Raw genomic sequence first — 19,895 nt, 5'->3', positions numbered from 1 at the left:
TGGCTGGGAAACAACACACCTCAAAATAGAAATGTGTTTGGAAAACTTTCACCTCAAGGGGGGAAAAAAACCTAAGTACGTCCGCCATCCAGTAACCACTACACATGAATATCAATACACATTAATGTAAATATACGTATTACAGAAACATAGAATGGTTTTGGGGTGGAAGGGATGACCTTAAAGACACCTCCCACTGGACCAGGTTGCTCAGAGCCCCATCCGTCCTGGCCTTGGACACCTGCAAGGAGCGGGCAGCCACAGCTTCCCTGGGCGACCTGTGCCAGCGCCTCACCACCCTCACACTGAGGAATTCCATATATATATATATATATATTGTAGATACTTGTATGATATAACCTTACACGTGTATGTGCTGAATCCAGCTGCTCACGCTCGGCAGGACCCTCGCTGCCGGGTTTTGCCTGGCGAAGGCCGAGGAAGCACAAGCGGCTCGGGACGGGCACGGCGGCCCCAGCGCGGCGGGGACCGAACCCGCGCCGGGCAGGGGCGGGGCTGGAGCCGGAGCCGGAGCCGGAGCTGGCACCGCCCCGCAGCGCCCCGCCCCGCCCCGCAGCGCCCCGCCCCGCAGCGCCGCGTGTCCCGGCGCCAGCCCGCGGAGCCCCGCGCTTCCTGCCGCCGGGAACTCCGTCGCGAGGGCGGGGCGGGGCGGCTCGAGGGCGCCGTGCGGGGCCGGCAGCTCCAGCGGCTCCAGCTCCAGCAGCAGCAGCGCCCGGAGCCCCTCGCCGCACCCCCCCCCTCCTGCTCATGGCGGGCTGGGCGCCGCGCTCTGCCCCCCTCCTCCTCCTCTTCCTCTTCCTCCTCTTCCTCCTGTGCTCCTGCCGCAGGGCTCCGGCCTCCTCCCGGGCCGTGACGGCCCGTCTGGCGGCGAAGTGGCCGCCGACCCCGCTGCTGCTGGAGGCGAGGTGCGTGCGGGCCCCCTCCTGCCAGCTGCCCGGGCGGGCTGCGGGGGGGCAGGGGGAGGAGGAGGAGGAGGAGGAGGGGCTCCTTTCTTCCGCGGAGCGGGGAGGAGCGGGGCTGTCCGGGGGTGGCTGCGTTTCTCTCCTCGCTTCCTCTGCCGGGGGCTGTGTTAGAGGGCTGGCTTGGCATAGACTTCACCGCTTTCACCCCTCGGAAGCGCCGTGGCTCGGGCTGGCAGGCTTTCCCGCCTTCTGGCTGTGCTGTTCGCATCCTTAGCACTGGCCGGCTCGGACGCCTGGCAGGTTGGGTTGAGGGGATGAGGCGGGCCAACCTACAAAATCCCTCCCTTCGACTGAGAGTAACTATCTCTTCATCCCACCCCAGCTAGTTTACTGCTGAATGAAGCAATTCTCTGTCAAGGCATTACTGAAGGCGTAAAGCATGCCTTTTCAACGAGGTGTTGTTCACTTGTAAGGATAATTTCAAAACCAGAAGTGAAAATGTTTTCTGCAGTTACATGTTTGTGCCACCCCCCGCCCCGCCAGTTTAGTATAAACAATTGGGAGGGGGTGTTAACTTAGGTGCTGCTGGTCGGAGAGCTCCCATGAAAGGGAGAATTGCAAGCTTCTGTAATCAAAGGAGCGGCAAGCTTCCAAAGTAAAGATTAGAAAATAATACCCTCATGGTAGCAAGAGTAGATCTTTTTGGCAAGTGTAAGGGAGTGGGGAAAAAACAGCTGATGTTCCCATTAAAAAAAAAAAAAAAAAAACACAAAACTAAGAAGTGTAACCAGTAAATGGAAGAATGGTAGTTGGCATAGAGCAAACCTTGTTTTCTGTGTTTTGTAAGGATTCACTTGTCTTAGAAGGTGTTGCAGCAGTTGTGGCCCTCCCCTGCGTAGCAGAGTAGACATTGTCATTGGTAGATATATAAACCTGTAATTTAATTAAAACCTATAACCTGAAAGAGTCTGTGTTCATATTTGTATATTTAGCCACCAGTAAATAAACTTTGTGTGCTGAGTTGATTTTACCTATAACTGTATGTTGATATACCTGTGGAGAAATAAAGTGAGAAATTACGTTTATTTCTGGATCAGAGACTACTCTGCTTGCTTTACAGCTCTGACTGTTGACTTCAGATCAGTAGTATTTGTTCAAAATTTCTTTTAACAAAAATATACCACTGTTCAGTGTTTTATGCTACAGAGATGTTAGATGTTCATTGAATACTGAACACTTGCTTGTTGCTGGGTATTGGTTACCATTTTAAAGAACTAAAGATATTTACTGTGATACATCTTTGGACAATGTCAACCTATGGACAAATAATTTTTATTTTTAAACAGTGAATTTATTGCAGAAGATGGTAATGAGAAGTTTTGGCAGTTCTTGGAAACTGTGAGAGAATTAACGGTTTATAAGCAAAGAGGTAAGTTAAACAGCATGCTAGTTTTAATATATTGCACTGTATTTAACTTTTAAACATCAGTACAACACATGAACTAGTTCTAGTGAGATAAAGTCTAACTCTTCCACTATTGCTTGCTAAGTAGTTTTCTTTCAGAAAGTTAACGGCGTATTTCCCCCTGAAAGATCTACCTGTAGAGGAGTTTTAAATGCAAAGACAAAGAGATGGACTCAACTGCTGTTAGAGTATAGGACAGACATGTAAAGGTCAAAGAAACTTACCTTCTTTGCATGACTTAGCAAGAGCTTATAGGATTTTCAGACTTACCTAAGATGGATGTTTGTAGGGGAGAGAATTACAGAAATAACTAAAATGAGAATGCTAGAAAAAACATTTAAAATCTGACAAAAAAGAATTAATACTAGCAGATGGTATAGAGACTGTTTTTTAGCAGCAATAATCATGTATTAAAATAAAGGTTTATTGCTCTCAAAATAGGATTTTAAAAACCTTGCATGGTTAGGCAGGAGAATATTAAGTTGTTAGAAGTTTAGAGAGAAGAACAAAGCATAAAATCCAGCAAACAAAGCATAAAAGCCCCAGAACCCCAGAAGATACCTCGGAGAGCAGTTCACTAGAAATGGCCATGGCAATTAAAAATTTGGAAGCCTACCAGGCTTTACCACAGGTTGATCAATATTAGGCCTACTTGGTAGGTCAATACATAAACATGGTGCAAAAAGCTTCAAAATAAGGTAAGGCTGCTTGAATTTGCTCTTCAGCACAGTACAGCTCTGTAGGACCTAACACTGCCACTAGAAGAGACTTCAGGTAAATTGAATGTTAGGTCAAAAAGGTAACACTGTAGAAAGATCTTACAGGCAGTGAGATGATAGAAATGAATCCTTTTTATGTGAAAAATGCTGTATATGAGATAGAAGAGTGCAGCTGGCAGCAGGTCAGTAAGGAGAGAGGAGGGAGAGACCTCGTATTTCCAGCTTCCTAATGGAAAGGTATAGAGAAGATGGAACCAGACCCTTCCTGAAGGTACACAGTACTATGAAGAAAACCCAGACCAATTGCTACAAGTTGAAGCATGGAGATTTTGGTTAGGTACTAGAAAAAATGCTTCTGCCATGTGGTTGGATAAACACTGGAACAGGCTGCCTTGAGAGGCTGTGGAATCTTTGTGCTTGGAGATACTCAAAACTGCTGCACAAGGCTGTGAGCAGCGTAATCTAGCATTGAAATTAGAGCTCCCCCAAGTAAGAGTTTGGATGAGGTGACCTCCAGAAGTAATTCTTTACATGAATTATTTTTTTCTTCTGAGTGGCTAAGGTGCTGCTGGTACAGTATTAGATGATGTATCAGGGTGTTTGATTGGCCATCCCTTGTCCCCTAGATTGGACCAGCTTTCCAAGGAATTTTGAGCTTTAGTGACACAGATAGCTGTTGAAATTAGCTGTTAGTTACATACTTTACCTACTTCACCTGGATAAACTTTGTGATTAAATAAATTGCCAATAAGATGATCTGCATGGCCTATCTTGCCAATGAAGTATTAGATGCTGGTAGTGGAGAACCTTGAGAATGTACTAAAGTGTTATTTGGTTAAGCATATTAAGCAATTGATGTATATATGGCCAACAAGCTCCTGTTTATAATGCAGGAAAATTTAAAGATTTGGCACCAAGTGGTTTTTCTAAAAGTTAATTCATCATTAGGGTAGTATTATGCAAGCAAACCAACACTCTTTATGAACAGGATGAGAAGGAAAAACTCAATGTTAGAGGCAAAGAAAATGTGGAGTTTTTACTGACAAAATTACATCAATATTGATTCTTTCAACTTCAGAGCGTTTTACTCAAGTCCATTTACTAAGTATGAAGCAGAAATACGAGCATCGTATCCAGCAAGAGTTAAGCCACTTTCAGTAGGGAAGTCTGCACTAGACATCTACAATAACATGGTCAGCTAGGGTGAAGAGTAGTGGTACTGAAACCCTGGCATGGCACAGTTAGTGAGAGGTGTGTAATAGTGTACCTCTGAGGAGAAGCTGATTCTCTGGATGGTGTGGGATGGGTTCCATCTTAGCTGTTGCATGTCAAGACACATGGATGTAGAGGGATGTTCATGAGATGTTAAAGCTGAAGTAGCAGTAACTATTTGAGCAGATTAAAGGATCTGGCTTTAAAAGGATTGGCTGAGGGGACTTGACTTTTCAGTTTTGCTCTGTATGGTGTCTAGAGTAGCTAGGATGGATAACGGGGAAATAAAAGGATTGTTTTTAAATAGAGACTTTGTCATAGCAGGTAAAGAATTGCTACATTTGAAGTCCAAAAACTGGGTTTGTAGGAAAATTGGATGATAGATTTTGTATCCCAACCAAGTGTTGAGTGTTTCAGAAGAATTTTAAGTATTAAATCTAAAAGGCAACTTAAGAAATCTAATATGTAGCGCTTTTTTTTTCCCTTTAAATCGTTGCTCAGATGATTTCCAATCTGTTACTTATCAGTTCTCAAACGTGGTTATTTTAAATTTAGAATAATCAAATCAACATCTGTTCTTAACTTGCTCATTTAAAATACTCAGTCTTAGCAATTTAGGTCTAGTAATGATCTGTTTAGCTATGATACCTGTAGCAATTTATTTGGTAGGAACAACGTGTGTGGAATTTGGTAGAGCATGTCTTTTGGTGATGTATGTGGTTGTTTTAACATTTTCTTTAATGAGAACTCTCATGAGCTTGGGCGTCACTGAGATGATACACTGTGAAAAACATTAAAATGGTAATGATGGGTTACACTGTATTAAATTAGAGCAAGGGCTTCAGGTAGCATGGACAACATTGTATATGGCTACTAAATATGCAGCATACTTATTGCCAGGCTTGTAGAAGATTTGGAAATGCAGATGATGCTGTTTTGGGCTGCATGTATGCTATGAAGAAATCAAAGCTGCAGAAATTTCATATTAAAACCAACACAATTGCAAAACACTGAAGATTGCATTTTAAACTTGCTGCTGCTTTTATATCTCAAATATATCTCAAAAGGTTAATTTAAGAACACAGAGTGAAGATAAGTAACCAGGTCCCTGCTAACTAATTGTGACTTGAGTGTTTACTGTCTTCCCAAGTGGCTAATTTTATATATTGAATTTCCAGCAGCTTCTTAAATATGTATTAAAAAAACAACCAAACCTACACAAACATATTAATAGGAAATCTATTTTCTCTGAAAAAAAAGGAGTGTATTGCACATAAACAACAATCAGGCAAGTTATTTGTTGCAATCTAGAAGTCTACACATTATTCACAAGTAAATTAGAGAAGTATTTTTTTGTGTGTATCAGCCTTAAAGACCCAGGAGGAATCAGTTTCACAAGCATGACATTTGTATAATAAAGTGAAGTATTCCCTGTCTACTGTTATCTTGCTTGAATGTCATAGGGATTTGATTGGCCAGTGATTGATCTGCTGTTTACCTGGGATCTCTTAGTTCCTTAGCTGGCCTATAGGTACAGGTATCCACACCTACGCAGTTTAAACAAAACCCATGTTCCCATCCCTTAAAATAGTGATCCCAGCACCCTGTTGTCTTCTGACTAATGATGTCCCTGATGATTATTCTGTCTACTTGTTGTGCTTCAGTATTTTGAATTCTCCTGTGGGCCACCAGCATCATATATTCAGATTAATTTTGTTGTGCTGTGTGTGCATGAGATCTGAGGAGCTGTGGCATAGACCTTTACTTTCTTTTTGTGACCACCCTGGTCATCTCCCTTGAATATTTAATCTACTTGTGATATCAGATACTGCTGGAGATTGTGGATAGGAAATTTCAATGAGCTATTCAGTGGATGAATTTAGGCATTTTTAGAGTAAGCTAAATAGCTTTGCAGGTTTTGTTTGGCTGCTAGGCTATGTCTCTAGACATGGAAGTTAACAAATACGTAGCTCCTACACATACATTCAGACATCTGAAATCTGGAGCTGTGTCCTATTCATTTTATCTCATATATTCATTTATAAATCAACTTTGTTAATGAATTCAGTGGTAATATGCTATCATGCAGTATTTTATGACCAGAAGCATCTTTTTCTCTGTGGTTGCCTGTAACATCCTAAGAAGTTCATTAGGACTTCTACTCTTTGGCATAGAGTGCAATGTTAAAATGAGCCTGAAAGGGCAATTAGTTACCACATTTCAAAGAGCAAATACTATTGTAAAAACAATTTGTAAAACTAAAACCACAGTTCTGTATGTAATAAACTTTAAAAATGTTTTTGCATTAGGTGCATCATGTAGCATTTGCTGTGGATTAATTTATCTTGCTGAAGCTTAAAGTACAGTTGTAGTCTGAATGAAGCCAGCAGTTGTAATATAAGATGAAGCAGTAGCAGTAGATGCATGATTTGATAAATGTAACGTTGTTAATATGTTCTACAATCATTTCTGAAGGCACATGACAAATTATCTTTTTACTCATTAAAATTATTGTTGTCTTAATAATCTTCCAGAACAAAAATGGCAGCTGGTTTACATACAGCACTGAAAGCACAGCTGGACTTTGTAAGCCAAAGAATTTAAAGACTTGTGGTAAAAATATCTTATTGAGGTGGTATCTTTGGATTGTATATTTAATAGCTTTCTCTTGTCATCAATAGGATGCTATTTGGGGCTGAGTGGAGAGGCAGAAATTTCAGATTTAATTTTTATTTTTTGTGGAGGTAACTGGAAGAAAATTTTAAAGTCTAGTTGTTGGAAAGATACATTTCAATCTGGAAGTATTTGCTGCTTCCAGATTTTTTTATATTCACTGCTTGGAATGTGTGAAGCCAAGTGTATCTCATTGAGTTCTGCCAGGTCTCTGTGTAGATTTAGAAAACATACAAGATAAGGGGTTTTCATCCGTTGAATGTAATGTTAGACAGTAATGGTCATATACAATTTATGGGAACGCAGCTTTCTGGAAGTGCAGATCATACCCTTTTGTAATCTTGCATTTATTTTTTTCTAGTGATGTGCTGCAAACTCAGCCTACGTAATGAGTTTTTAGAATGAGGAAAAGGTAGAAAGGAGATCCTAGAGGCTTTAAGAACAAAAGAAGGTTAGGTGTTGTAAAGAGGAAAGTGAAAGAATAGGAAGTGCTTATTTATTAAAATTGTGTACAGAACTGCTGGGACCAGTTAATGGATATTTCCAAAACTATGGCTAATGCTTTGCTGAAACCTAGGCCATAGTGAGGGAATGGCATTTTGATTGCTGCACTCATTTGATATGAGTACTTCTGAGATCTACTGCAGCTGAGGCAGGTAAATCTGGCAGGTTAAACAATGTGAGGTGATTTTCATGCTGTGTAAAAATTTGGTGCCTTTTTGGGCCCCTCAAGGGGGATGATCATTCCACTTTGACAGCAAGAGCACCTTGAAAATAAGGTGTTGACCTAAGAACACAGATACATTCAAACTGGACAGCTAGAATGGTTCCTCTCTGCAACTCTTTCCCTTTGCTGCAAATTTTCACCTTTATAGGAGAATATTTGAATTACATGTGAAAGAGATCTCAATCCACTGTAGTTTCTGTGTAGTGCCTATCAATGTGACTAAAACACATGCTAACTATATAGATCTTTTTTTATTATTTATTTTGGGCCATAAATTGGCAGTTATTGACTGCTTCATGTGTATTTCAGCAGTTCCTCCTGTGCAACTGCAAGCTTGGGTACAGGGGTGGTACACAGTGCTCAGTATGGTCACAGCTTTGCTTCTCTGACTGATGTGTTTGTGTTCAAGAAGATAATACAGTACAGTGTATACAGCCTGATTTAAAATTTTGGTGAGCATTATTCCTTAAAACAGATACAGGTCTTTTTCACAACTTGATAAAACAATATTGCAGCATCTTTCCAATTAGGCTTCTTTGCCTCACAGTCCAAAACCAGCATGATAACATTCACTTGAGTAAGCCCCTAGAAGAAGAAATGAAGGTTAATTATTTCCAATCAATGTTCTTAATTATCGCCTCTGTCATTCCCAGATTCCATCCACCTTCCTTCTTTCTTTAAGTCCTAATTTTAGCCTTGAAAAAGTGAGATATGCAGGAAGGGGGGAAGCCACTGCACATGTTGAATCCATTCTCATATTCTTGTTTATCATGTATCTTTAAGGAATAAATAGGATATGTGAGAGTAGCACAAAGAATATCACCTTTCAAAGATATTTAAGTTGCTTGTGGGAGTGTGCCAAGACCAATGTGAGGAAATTATTTGTAAAATGATGCTGACTGAAAGTAAGTAGCCTTCAAAGTTTGCATTAAAAAGCTAGAATAAGCTTAATAAATAGAAATTAATAAATAAACTTTATTCCAGACTTTATGGGTCTGCAGAAAGAAATTATTGTCTTTAGTGGATTTTTATATTGCTGAAAATTATGTAGATGTTCACGAGTGTTACACTCAAGTTTTGTTTTATTTATGTTGCGTTAGGTCTTTAGGATTGGTAGTAAAGGAAATCATTATCAGTGGACAACATATCTAACATAATATTTGCCTATTATGTAGGACAGGTAGATATGCTACCTTTATGGCTAAATACTAATAGTTTGTTTTGTGGATTTTTTTCTTCAACAGATTCAGAGTATTCCTATTACAATTTAATCTTGAAGAAAGCAGGCCAATTTTTATCCAATTTGCAAATCAAACTATTGAAGTTTGCACTTTCCATACGGGCGTATTCTCCCACTGTCCAGATGTTTCAGCAGGTGACTACAATATCTGATATATTTGATACATTATTTCATTTGATATTTTGGCTGCAGAGTAAAGAATGTTCATTTTTACAGTTTCATAAAATATATGCTGATGTTATTTGGAATCAAACATGTTCCATTGATAAAGGTGATACTTCATAAGCTGGTTATATTGACAGGAACAAATATTTATATTTTAATTGTATATGTAGTATTTTCTTCAGGATAGAATATTTGGTATTGCTAATTTTTAAAATTCAGGTTGTGGGGGTTTTTTGCATTGCTTTAAATAATCTTATTTAAATAATCCTACAGACATTCCAGAAGTAAGAATTTTCTTGTAGCTCCAAGTAATTTATATTTGTAACTTAGTGGACTTCTTATCTCTCTCATTTTAGTATTTGAAAAGTTGAAAGATAGATTAGTCAAATACCTGCTTTGTTAATGAAAAAGTGGGATGACGTAAATTCATGGTGCCTCTAGCCTAAAACTGCTCCTCCTTTTAGCAATGCCACCTTCAAGATAAAGTGAGAAATCCCTGTTTCTGAAAGGTAATAAGCTGTAATAGCTAGAAGTTTTTTTGCAAGCGTTCTCTGGAGAAATATCATAATCTCAGACATATATTTTCATTTTTATCTTTCAGCTTGTGAATCCAGAGTCATTGACATGCAGTCATATGTTTCCCATTTTACATGGGAACAGCTGAAGAGAGTTTAAAAAGGGCAGGGAGAATGGTGAGGAGAGAGAACCAGAAATTGACACTCATTGTTTGGGATTTATTTGTTAACAGTCAAATCTTTGTACATGAACATGATTGCTGATAGTGACTAAAATTAAAAATATCTTAGAGCGCAGGCCGTGATTTCAGCTTGTAGAGGAGATTTGTCAGCCCTGTCTTTACAGAACATAAATGGACTTGCACTTTCTGGAGTATGACTGCATTTGATAGACTACATTTCAGAAAGGTTATAAGGTCTTATTCTTCTAATATTTTCCATTACTTCTTTCACATGTACCCAGTTTTGAATGGGCTTAATTAGAAACAGAACTCAATGGCAGCTGTTGAGTTATTTTAATCAAAGGGATGTGAGATTTAAGTTGAAGTGCAATCAGAGCATTCTGGTTGAGTATAATTGTTGAAATATTAGATTGCAGCTGATGAACCTCCACCAGAAGGCTGCAGTGCATTTGTGGTTATCCATGAGAAGCACACCTGTAAGACTAATGAAATAAAAAAGCTGCTGAAGAAGGCTACTAAGAGGTAAGTGTAATGATCTGTTTTAAGGCGGGGGGGGGGGGAATAATCTCTATTTAAAAATAAATAATTTGTATTTTTTCAAGGCCTGTATGCAACTTTTTTGGGTTTTTTCATGCAATGGTCAAGGTCACCATAATATACTTTAGTGTCCATACCCTCAACCACTTCATGGAGATACTTAGAGCTGAAAGATGATTTAGTAGTGCATATTTCTTGGATTCTTCTTTCTATCAAATATAAATCGGAAAAAACCCACAACCCTTTAAACCTATAAATTTGTCTCTTTGTGAACTACTACTTCTGAAAGCAATTTTGTGTTCTGTGTATGTGTGATTTATGGTATTTTTAATTTCCACTGATACAATTAGTTTACTAAATCATTGTCTTTTACTTACTCAATAGCCAAGGATTTTTACAAACATTTCGCTGTCTATTTTGCAATGTCCCATGTTTAACTATTCCATTCTGCCTAACAAAATGTCTCTTTATAACATAAATTATTTGTACTAAATTTTGGCTTTTAATATTGTGCTGAATTCTTCTGGTCGTACGTTAAGGCATCACGAGACCGTAACATTTTACCACAATGTCTGATTATACTTTTCTTCAAAAGCAGTTAGCTGGATTCAGCACATTCTTCTCTCTGGAAATACTATCCCCCAAATTTCCAAGATTCTGGAAAACTGCAATACTAAACAATAGATTTCCAAATTGAAGGAGTTAGACTTCTATAAATCATTAAGAACTCACAAGAAAACTGAAGTTATTTCTATTAAATTGTTTTTGTGTTTTGGGTAGTTTTGTGTGCACCAGTCAGATTGCAACCTTCAGAGCTGCAGGGACAAAATCTTGATGAATTTCCTCTCCTCCCCACCCCAAAAGTGGTTGAATCACTCAAATATTTAGAGTTTCTGGAGCTGGACTTTGAGAAAAACACTTTCACCTTCAGGTGATCATTTCCACTGTTGTTTCCAGTTGTATTCTGGGTGGCAGATGCTTTTCAGTTATGCTGGAGATTTTTAGCCTGGGTGATATAGATAAGGCCATGCTCCTGTTCGTTCTTTTCTGTATGGTGAACAAATGATAAATAGTACAGTGTGCCATGTCACTGTTGGTTCCTCTAAGCCACTCTTTCTTTGTGGTTTTTATGAAAAGAGATTTTGTTTTGTTGTTGTTTTATTGATTCCTTTGTTATTTCAAATTATTTTCCTTTGTTTCATTTTCTGTCTTCTGTCTGTCATGACTCTTCCACTTAAACTAGCCCTACTTTGCTAGGTTTTCAGCTGTAAGTTCCCCATATTGGATGAGGACACTAAAAATGTTCTGTCTTCAGGGATGATAGTTTCACATTTCAGCCTAAGAGAAAGAAGGGGCTGCAGCATGATTTTGTGCAGATCCATCAGCTCAACCTGAGATCTAGGAAGTCTCGGGTACTTTGAGCTCAAGAAAGCCCAAAGAGTCTGCATGCATCAAGGTTTTGCTTCATCCAGTCCTTTGTGCAGCAGCTGCTGTGATTTGGTCTGCTCCACTTTCAGCCCTTTTGCAAGGGATTGCATGGCTGTCATTAGAAGTATTGTCAGTTGTCTCAAAGGAAGATCCTCAGTGGTTCAATGGTTGGGCCTGCTTGTCTTGCTAGTTCTCCAAAACAACACTAAGATTTCTGAGGCTGTTGCTAATGAGAGCAGTAACACTGATGGGAGTCACATTTTGCTCAAAACAATCAGTGTCTTTGGTGGTTTTTCAGTATGCAGGTCTGTTGTCTTCTTACCAGCACGTTCCTCCTGCATCCCATCTTGGCAGCTATCTAGGCAAGCATATAGTTGCCTGTACTACCCTATTACTACCCTAGTAACTGGTTAGCAAGTGCTGAACTCCTCATCCATGTGTTTTAATTTTTTTTTTTGGTCTGCCCGACTGCTGTTCCTTTTCTCTCAGCCTTCTCATGAGACTCTTCTGTGGCAGGAAATTAATTAGCTTTCAGCTCTAAGAAGAAGAGAATAAATTCCTTCTCACTACTATTTAGTGTCAAAGAGAACCACAGAATGGAGGCTTATCTTGGATTTACAAGGGCTGAACACTTTAATTCTCCAAACCAAGGTTATTATAGTAGCCCTATGCAGTGCTGTTTCACTGCAGCACTTAATTTTTTGGTGAAGCGTGCTCATTATAGTATAAAATGCTTCCTTTGAGACTGTGAGTGTTCAAGAAAGTCATGGCAGTGCTTGATAGCCCCATTTTACGAACAAGAGTCCTTCTTCTGCTATACCTAAGTGACTAGTCAAGTGAAGCTCCCTTGATTTAGGTTTTCAGCTCTACAGACTGTAGTAGTTCTTGTCTCTCTGGGTATGAGAAGGAAGCTGTATGAGTCACTTTCCATGTGTGTGCTTTCATTGGGCCAGATCTGGATCTGTTCTTTAACAGAGCTTACCCACGGAAGAGTTGTTTCAGGCTCCCTGTTGATATGTGCTTTATCTGCCTTGTCCTGTGATGACAGTGGGAAATCTTGCCTGATATTGCGGTGACGCATGGCTGATGCACCCAAGTTAATTCTCAAAGCAGGCCCCTCCTTGTCCTTGCCTTACAAGTGTGGTTTTGGAATGCACACCTACCAAGCTTACATAGGATGTTGATGTTAAGGCCCTGAGTAATCTGGTACAAACTGGCCCCATTTGGAGTGAGAGTTTGGAGCATGTGACCTCCAAAGTTCCTTCGCAGTGTAGGTTATTAGGTGATTTTTATACTGCAGCTATTCCTAAGCATTGCACAGCAGATACTGTGGTGTGTGTTCTGCTCACAGCTTTCTAGTAGGACTTCTCAATGAGCACTTCTGCAGCGTGTACGGGATTCAAGTTTCTGAATGTGTCTTGGAGAGGTTTGGCGGGAGTTTGTCTTTCAAGTGTGACTATGCCAAGGCAACTTTGCAAAAGAAGTGTACTCATCAATAATTAGCACTTTGAGTATATTGCTTAATCATATCTTCTGTTACTTTCCCATCTTTCTCAGGTTTTATTCAAAAGATGTTTGCAGTCATCTGAGAAATCATTGCAAATGTAGGAAGCATAATTTTTCTAGTCATGGCTTTCAATGAGGACGGTAGGTAGGCAGTCAAAATTTGCAAAATTAGCTAAATTAATAGAGCTTGATGATATTAAAGAATTTACAACCCCAGTTAGTTTCCATGTGCATTAGCAGCTTTCTTAAACTTCACTGAATATCTCTATTCTGCTACTGTGTTCCTCCCTGGTTGCTCTGTACATCTCTAATAGATGTAATGCATCATTTAAATTAAAAGTTTCAAGCTGTAACTGATTGTTACACTAAATCTCAAAGTGCTATGTTTTTCATTTGCTCTTAGTGTTGTGATTTGATAAAATACATTACAATTATTTCTGCTTGATGCTGATTTTTCAGTTTCTTAAACTTTAATTTGCAAATTTGATGTTCTAAGTTCATTTGTGAGAAATCATTATTGTTTTTTGATGATTTTACCATGGCTTGTATACTTGTAGCATATAATCTATTATTAGATTTTTAAATTATGATGTACAAAAACTACCACTGTTTTAATTTATTTTCTAAATGTATTATATCATAATTATTTGTTTTTAAAACCAGACCCAGGCCATATCTTTTTAAGGGCGATCATAAATTCCCAACTCTCAAAGAGGATGGCCCAGTCGTTGTTCTATATGCAGAAATGGGTACAAAAGACTTTGTCAAATTCCACAAGATTTTGTCTGAGAAGGCACAAAAGGAAGAAATTGTTTATGTTCTCCGGCATTATGTTCAGGTATGCAATTTAAATCAACATTGAGTCAGTGAACTGTTAATATTGTGTATTTATTTTGCCCTTTTTTATTTTGACAAAACACATTTTCCACATTTATTTTTTCATTTGCCTACATCATGTGCAGTATATATTCTAATTTTTAAACTTCATTCACCTAATACAAACTTTGAAGCTGAGAAAACATGATAATATTATCTAGTCCTGCATTCAAGCACTGTTTGCATCACTGATTGATCTTGAAATGCCTCTGTTTTTGGTTGTATGTTTGGTTTTTGTATGTTGTACAAAGAATTTGGGTAACTCTTGGTGCAGCAGACTGAACATATTAGTAACAAGAATTTAAAAAAAAATGAGAAGTGGAAGAGAAAATCAAGTTGAAAAATAATTAATTATGAGAGTATACTGAGAATATATAAAATTGTATGTTCATTGTAGTACAGCAGCGTGTGCCTGGTTTTTCATGCTTGTATTCCACAGTGTCAGGATTTTAAACGTGATGTTTCTGAATGCTTTTCTTAACTTTCTCTTCTGCCTGAAACAAAACTAGACAAATGGAATCATGTTGTCCACAATTTTGGTTATTGGAAGGTTTTTGTATTTTATATTCAAGTGCAGCTCTTAAATAGTGTGGCTACTGCAAGAACAGTCTGATGGGGTTATGATTTATGTAGACCAGGCGTTTCAGGGAGATGAGATCCATAGTTTGCAGATGGCTTTGAGTTGTTTGCTCACAGTAATGAAATAGAGAATTTGAGGAAACCAGTCTTAAATTCTAAGTTATGTGGGATATGGTTTGTACTGAATCTTATGTTCTTTTGTGCACTTGCATTTCAATTAAGTACCTACAGTCTCCTTGCTCTGACCAGTTTATGCACCGTGGTCCTCCCAAATGCCTGTTGTCTTCCTTCCTGCACTTTTGCTGTCTTCAAACTGCTCTCTCCTTTTCTTCCTTCCATACAACCTCGAGTTTTGTTATTTGGTTCCTGTTGAGACAGATTCTCCCTCCTCTTTTACATTAAATGCCAGAAGAGGGAGTATTGAGAGCATAAGAGGTACAGTCATTTTGCTGACATTATTTTGCCAGCTAACATGCTGAAAGTCTGGCAAAAATTACACAGAAATGAATAGAATAACAGTTTGAAATGTGAATTGTAAGGCATCAATTGTGGTGTAGGATGCTACAAGCTCTGCCTGTTTTAGTCCTTCTAGTGTAATGTGAAAGGACTACAATTTTGACATAGCCTTTCTGTGGTCTGTGGGAGATAAAGGAAGACCCTGCTTTCTATGGGCTGTCAATATGCCTTCCTTGACACTTGTAATTTGTTTTGTGTAGCATTTTCTGCTTTGAATAATAAGTTGAAAGATTAAGTTATGACTGTCATAACATTTTTAAGTTACAGTATTAGATATTGTTAATCTCCTATAAATACAGTTTTTTAAGATACAGTTTTTATTCTGTTTAAATAATTTCATCACACAGAAACCAAGTTCCAGAAAAATGTATTTATCTGGATATGGTGTAGAACTTGCAATAAAGAGCACAGAATATAAAGCTGTAGATGACACACAAGTTAAAGGTATGTGGAGCTTTTTATTTTATTTATGGTGTTTAATTGGAGATAACTCTTGAAATATTTTATAATCTTCAGTTCTAAAGTCAGTAAAGTTTTGAAGTTTATACTGAATTTCTTTTTACAGAAGAAAGTCTCAGGCGTTAGGAACTAAGACATTAAAATATATGTGAGCATATATGAAGAGCTGTGCTTAGGATATATTTCATAACCTGACCTCCAGTTGTTTTCTGTGTTTCTTCAAAAAGGAGCCCAGTCTTCCTCCTTTCAAGAAGTATAAGTTAGTTTAACCTTTCTTCTTCAAATACTTGGTTGACATTTCTAATATGCTAATTACTGCAGTATCTGCATATTAGTCTTTCAGGGGTGATGTTTTTTCCTGAATTTATGTGGAAATACTTTCATAATCTTATTTAGGAAAGGTGTGCTATATCATAAAATCTGGTACCATTGTATGTTGCAGCACTTTGAAATGAGATATTTACCACAGAAAGTGGTAGCTATAGCATTCTGACACAGAGAAAATTACTTTGTGTGGATTTTTACAAGATAAAAAGTAAGTTAGTTAACTCTGTTTGGTAAGACTAAGGTTTAACAGCCTTGGAGTCATGTCAAAAACAGTTTAATTTTTATAAGAGAAAGAAACTGATCCCTGACTTAGATTAAAAGCTAGATGGAGATTCAAGCACTTAGATGTCGTCATGCTTTTCAAACATAAGTTTGGTAGTAGTTGGTGGTGAGGTTATACCTTACCACTTAATCAAACTGAGAAATGGCTGGTTTGGGAAGTGAAGTATTTAACCATATCGATTTCATTTATATTAAAAATGTGACTATTGGATGAGTTACATTTAAAAATTAATTTGAATGTTGCCAGGTTCTGTGAAGTGGTTTGTTCTGATGCCAAAATATGAATGCATAAGTATAAATCTACTTGAAATTACATCTGATAATAACTTTCTGATTGTATGTTTCTGTTAACTGTTTTGTAACTCGTAAGAACATAATATGTCAGTCATTTTCATTTATATTGTCTACGTGTGCTATGAGTTCAGGAGCAAATGAGACAAAAGAAGAGGAGGAGGAGGATGACGAGGAAAGCGATGTCCAAGGATTTCTGTTTGGCAAATTAAAGTGAGTTGATAGAAGCTATAAATAAACTTCTGCATTTGTTTCTGGAACGGAACCAAAAATTCAAAAAACCCAACAAACAAAACAAAAAATTATTGAAGGAGTGAGATTTGTGTTGGCAATTGCTTTATTTGCCACTGGTGAAAATTCTGATTAATTTATTTGTGAATGTCTTGTGAATGTAAAGATGCAACTGTTGTTTATTCTGTTAATTTCAATATATTTAATTTAGTTTCCTAATTCTCTTAAAATATATAGTCAACTGCTTTTAAAGTACAAAAATTCTCTCTGGGGAACAGTCACAAAAACTTAGAACACCATGTTTTCATGTTTGTATCTACAGTAGATTGTTGTTGCTTCATCTATTTTCAGATAATTAAAAGGTTGCTTTTCAAAATGCAAGTAGTAGGAGAACAGATCCAAACCCATGTGTTGTAGCCACATAGGGTGTTCTTAAGATGGGTAGTAATTCATTTCTGAAAAAGTGATATTTCTTGGAAAATATTTTTATTATAGATGTCTTCTCATTTTGGAATTTGAGTTATATTATAGCAGGAACTCTTATCTCTAAGTTACAATCTGTTAGGTGGCATTAGATGCTACCCTATCGAGGGCACCTTCCAGTCCTCCATTGATGGATTTGTTTCATGGTTGCAGTCATCAAAAGTCCTTCCATTTTCAGCTGAGTATGCTTTCTTGAGAGAACCTGGACTGTATTTTCATTCTAGAACAAGAGTCTTTATCAATGATATTTTTCTTTTTCTGTAAAGAACAAAGCTTAATATCATCCAACACCTAAAAAAGAGGAGGGAGGGATTTTTTTGTGAAACTTCTTAATACTCAAAATATAAATTATTACAGAACTCTAAGTCTTAGTGGTTTAGATTTCTGTTTTTAGCTCCATTTTGCTTCTTGTTCAATACTTCTGCTAGAAGAATCTTTAGAAATCTAAAGGAAATTGCTTAATGGCTGAGGGTGGCCTTGTAGCAGGCTGAAGTCTTTGCCCTCAAAACTTCTTGGCCCAACTACATTTAAAAAAAACCCAACAACCTGAACTTTTGGGCACCATGCTGCTCTTCAGGTCTGACTTTTTGTGTGCCCAGTAGCTTGCTTTTGTCAGTGATGTTAATTTATAAAAGATGTTCTAGACAATGTCTTGCCTGTATCACAAAAAACTCTGTGTCCAGTTACAGTTAATCTGTAATACAGTTAGATGTGTTATGCTGTAGTAAACTAACTATGCAGTTACCTGTATTGTGTGTTAATACTATTTAATCTTTGATTTAATTTGTTCCTTAAAAATTAATTAAAATGTTAATTCTGGCTTGTTACCCTAGAAATACAGTATTAGCTGTGAAGATAAAATCAGAAATTTATGGATGTCACTGATTTTGCCTTTTTTTTAAAAAAAAATGTTTTATTCTAGACGGATGCATCCTAATCTGAAAAATAATCTGAAAGAATTTAAAAAACATCTAATTGAAACTACTAACAACATGGAGCCACTAAAGGTTTGGGAGCTGCAGGGTATGTATTGCATTTGTCTGAATTAACACAGTAGTCTTCAATTTTCCTTTGTTATGTTGATGTATAACAGGCTAAGACTTTTAATTTAGAAATTCTAACCTTTATCAGTTTACTGGAGTTCGCTTTGATACTTTTTGACATCAAGTGGAAGGACATGCTTTTAAAAGCTCTCCTGTGGAAAAAGAGAACAAATATATAGAAGTTGATTTCTAAGCAGCCTCTCTGCTTAAGACCTGCAGGATGTTCTGTAGCATTAATAGAATTATAAATCACCGTAAAATAGGCCTCTAAAATGTCATTTCACTTAAGTTTAGGCAATGTAATTTTTGCCTGTTACATTCTTCGGTTTTAGGGGACAACCTGATCAAAACTGATTTGCCTTTGTACAAGTGCAGTGAAGGAGACTGAGCAATCATCAGAACATCAGTTTCTTTTTGGGACCTTGACTGTTATAGAGCCTACTGGCAGTATCCAGTCTGAAACTACCTATTGGAGGTGATTGTAGTTCGCCTGCAGTCTTTTACCAATTAACTCCTTTTCAGCTGCAGGATTTATCTTGGTCCAAAATTTAAAAAAATTGAAAAGCATTTCATTTCAATTATCCTGAGAAATCTGCTGTGCAAATAAAAAAAAAAAAATATCTTTTTGTCTATTTAATTACTTTTTTACATAATTGAATGCCACTCTGCTTATGTTGAAGCTGAACCAGCTATAAAACTTTGATCCCCTTAGTGTCTACCTTCAAAAGCCAGTACAAGGTCTCTGTTTAGTGGTGGTCTTTTCTGCATGTCATGGATGTAGAAGAAAAAATGAAAATGGTGTTGCTCCTGAAGCAGCCAGTTCATAGAGTGCTGAAAGTAGTTAGGCATCGGAATGCAGTTTGTTCAGTGCCAGGAAGACTGGTACTGCCTTGGGATAAGAACATTCAGTGCCTTTTCAGACAGGAGGTCTTCAGCCTCTTTTTTGTATGGTGCTGTTGTTTTGATACTGTTACTCCTCATATGTCTGGGTATTTTCTCTAGTTCATTTGGAATGACTAATTATAATGGCTGAGTTGATAGCTCAGCTACTCTCTGATTTCCTTTAATTAACTTCCAAGTAAAAATGTAACTAAATTTAATCAAAACTCCTTCAGCCAGAGGGCATATTTCTATTTATAAATAACCCTAAACACTGTTCAAGAGTCGTCTTTCAAGAGCCTTTGTGTTTTAGGGAAGTAATTAGGTTTACATTTCATAGTGAAAAACGATGCACAGGGTACCAGTGTGGTATTCCCCTTAACTCATTCTTCTATCTGTGTGAACAGACTCTTGATCTCTAGTGCTTTGTTAGCTTTCAAAGCATACTTCGAGATCTACTTTAAGCTCAGGATCATCTTTTCCCCAAGGTGCCCTGCACTGCTCTCTCAGTTATGCTAGGGTGTCACAAGGGGAGATCTGTAAGTGACAGATCACCAGAGACAACCAAGAAAGCAAAATGACATGTCAGTTTGCCTCAGTGGGATTTGAATATTCTTACTCCAGCTGTCCAGCATAA

General features: G+C 37.8%; 1 protein-coding gene across 1 annotated transcript in view; it reads left to right on the top strand.

Annotated features, from left to right (window-relative positions):
* The first annotated feature begins 648 nt into the window (after positions 1-648).
* UGGT2 (UDP-glucose glycoprotein glucosyltransferase 2) overlaps positions 649-19,895 on the top strand; it is an 82,939-nt gene continuing 63,692 nt past the window's right edge. Inside the window, exons 1-8 of the mRNA XM_051609031.1 lie at positions 649-926; positions 2,270-2,352; positions 8,964-9,094; positions 10,231-10,343; positions 13,956-14,130; positions 15,611-15,707; positions 16,757-16,835; positions 18,259-18,359. Of these exons, the coding sequence (XP_051464991.1) occupies positions 769-926; positions 2,270-2,352; positions 8,964-9,094; positions 10,231-10,343; positions 13,956-14,130; positions 15,611-15,707; positions 16,757-16,835; positions 18,259-18,359 (937 nt within the window). The 5' untranslated portion in view covers positions 649-768. The remainder of the gene's footprint in view (positions 927-2,269; positions 2,353-8,963; positions 9,095-10,230; positions 10,344-13,955; positions 14,131-15,610; positions 15,708-16,756; positions 16,836-18,258; positions 18,360-19,895) is intronic.

Source organism: Apus apus, chromosome 1 (genome assembly GCF_020740795.1).
Source record: "Apus apus isolate bApuApu2 chromosome 1, bApuApu2.pri.cur, whole genome shotgun sequence".
In the NCBI taxonomy this organism is placed as follows: domain Eukaryota; kingdom Metazoa; phylum Chordata; class Aves; order Apodiformes; family Apodidae; genus Apus; species Apus apus.
The sequence above is the reverse complement of the archived record's forward strand: the minus strand, read 5'-3'. Positions and strand labels throughout refer to the sequence as shown.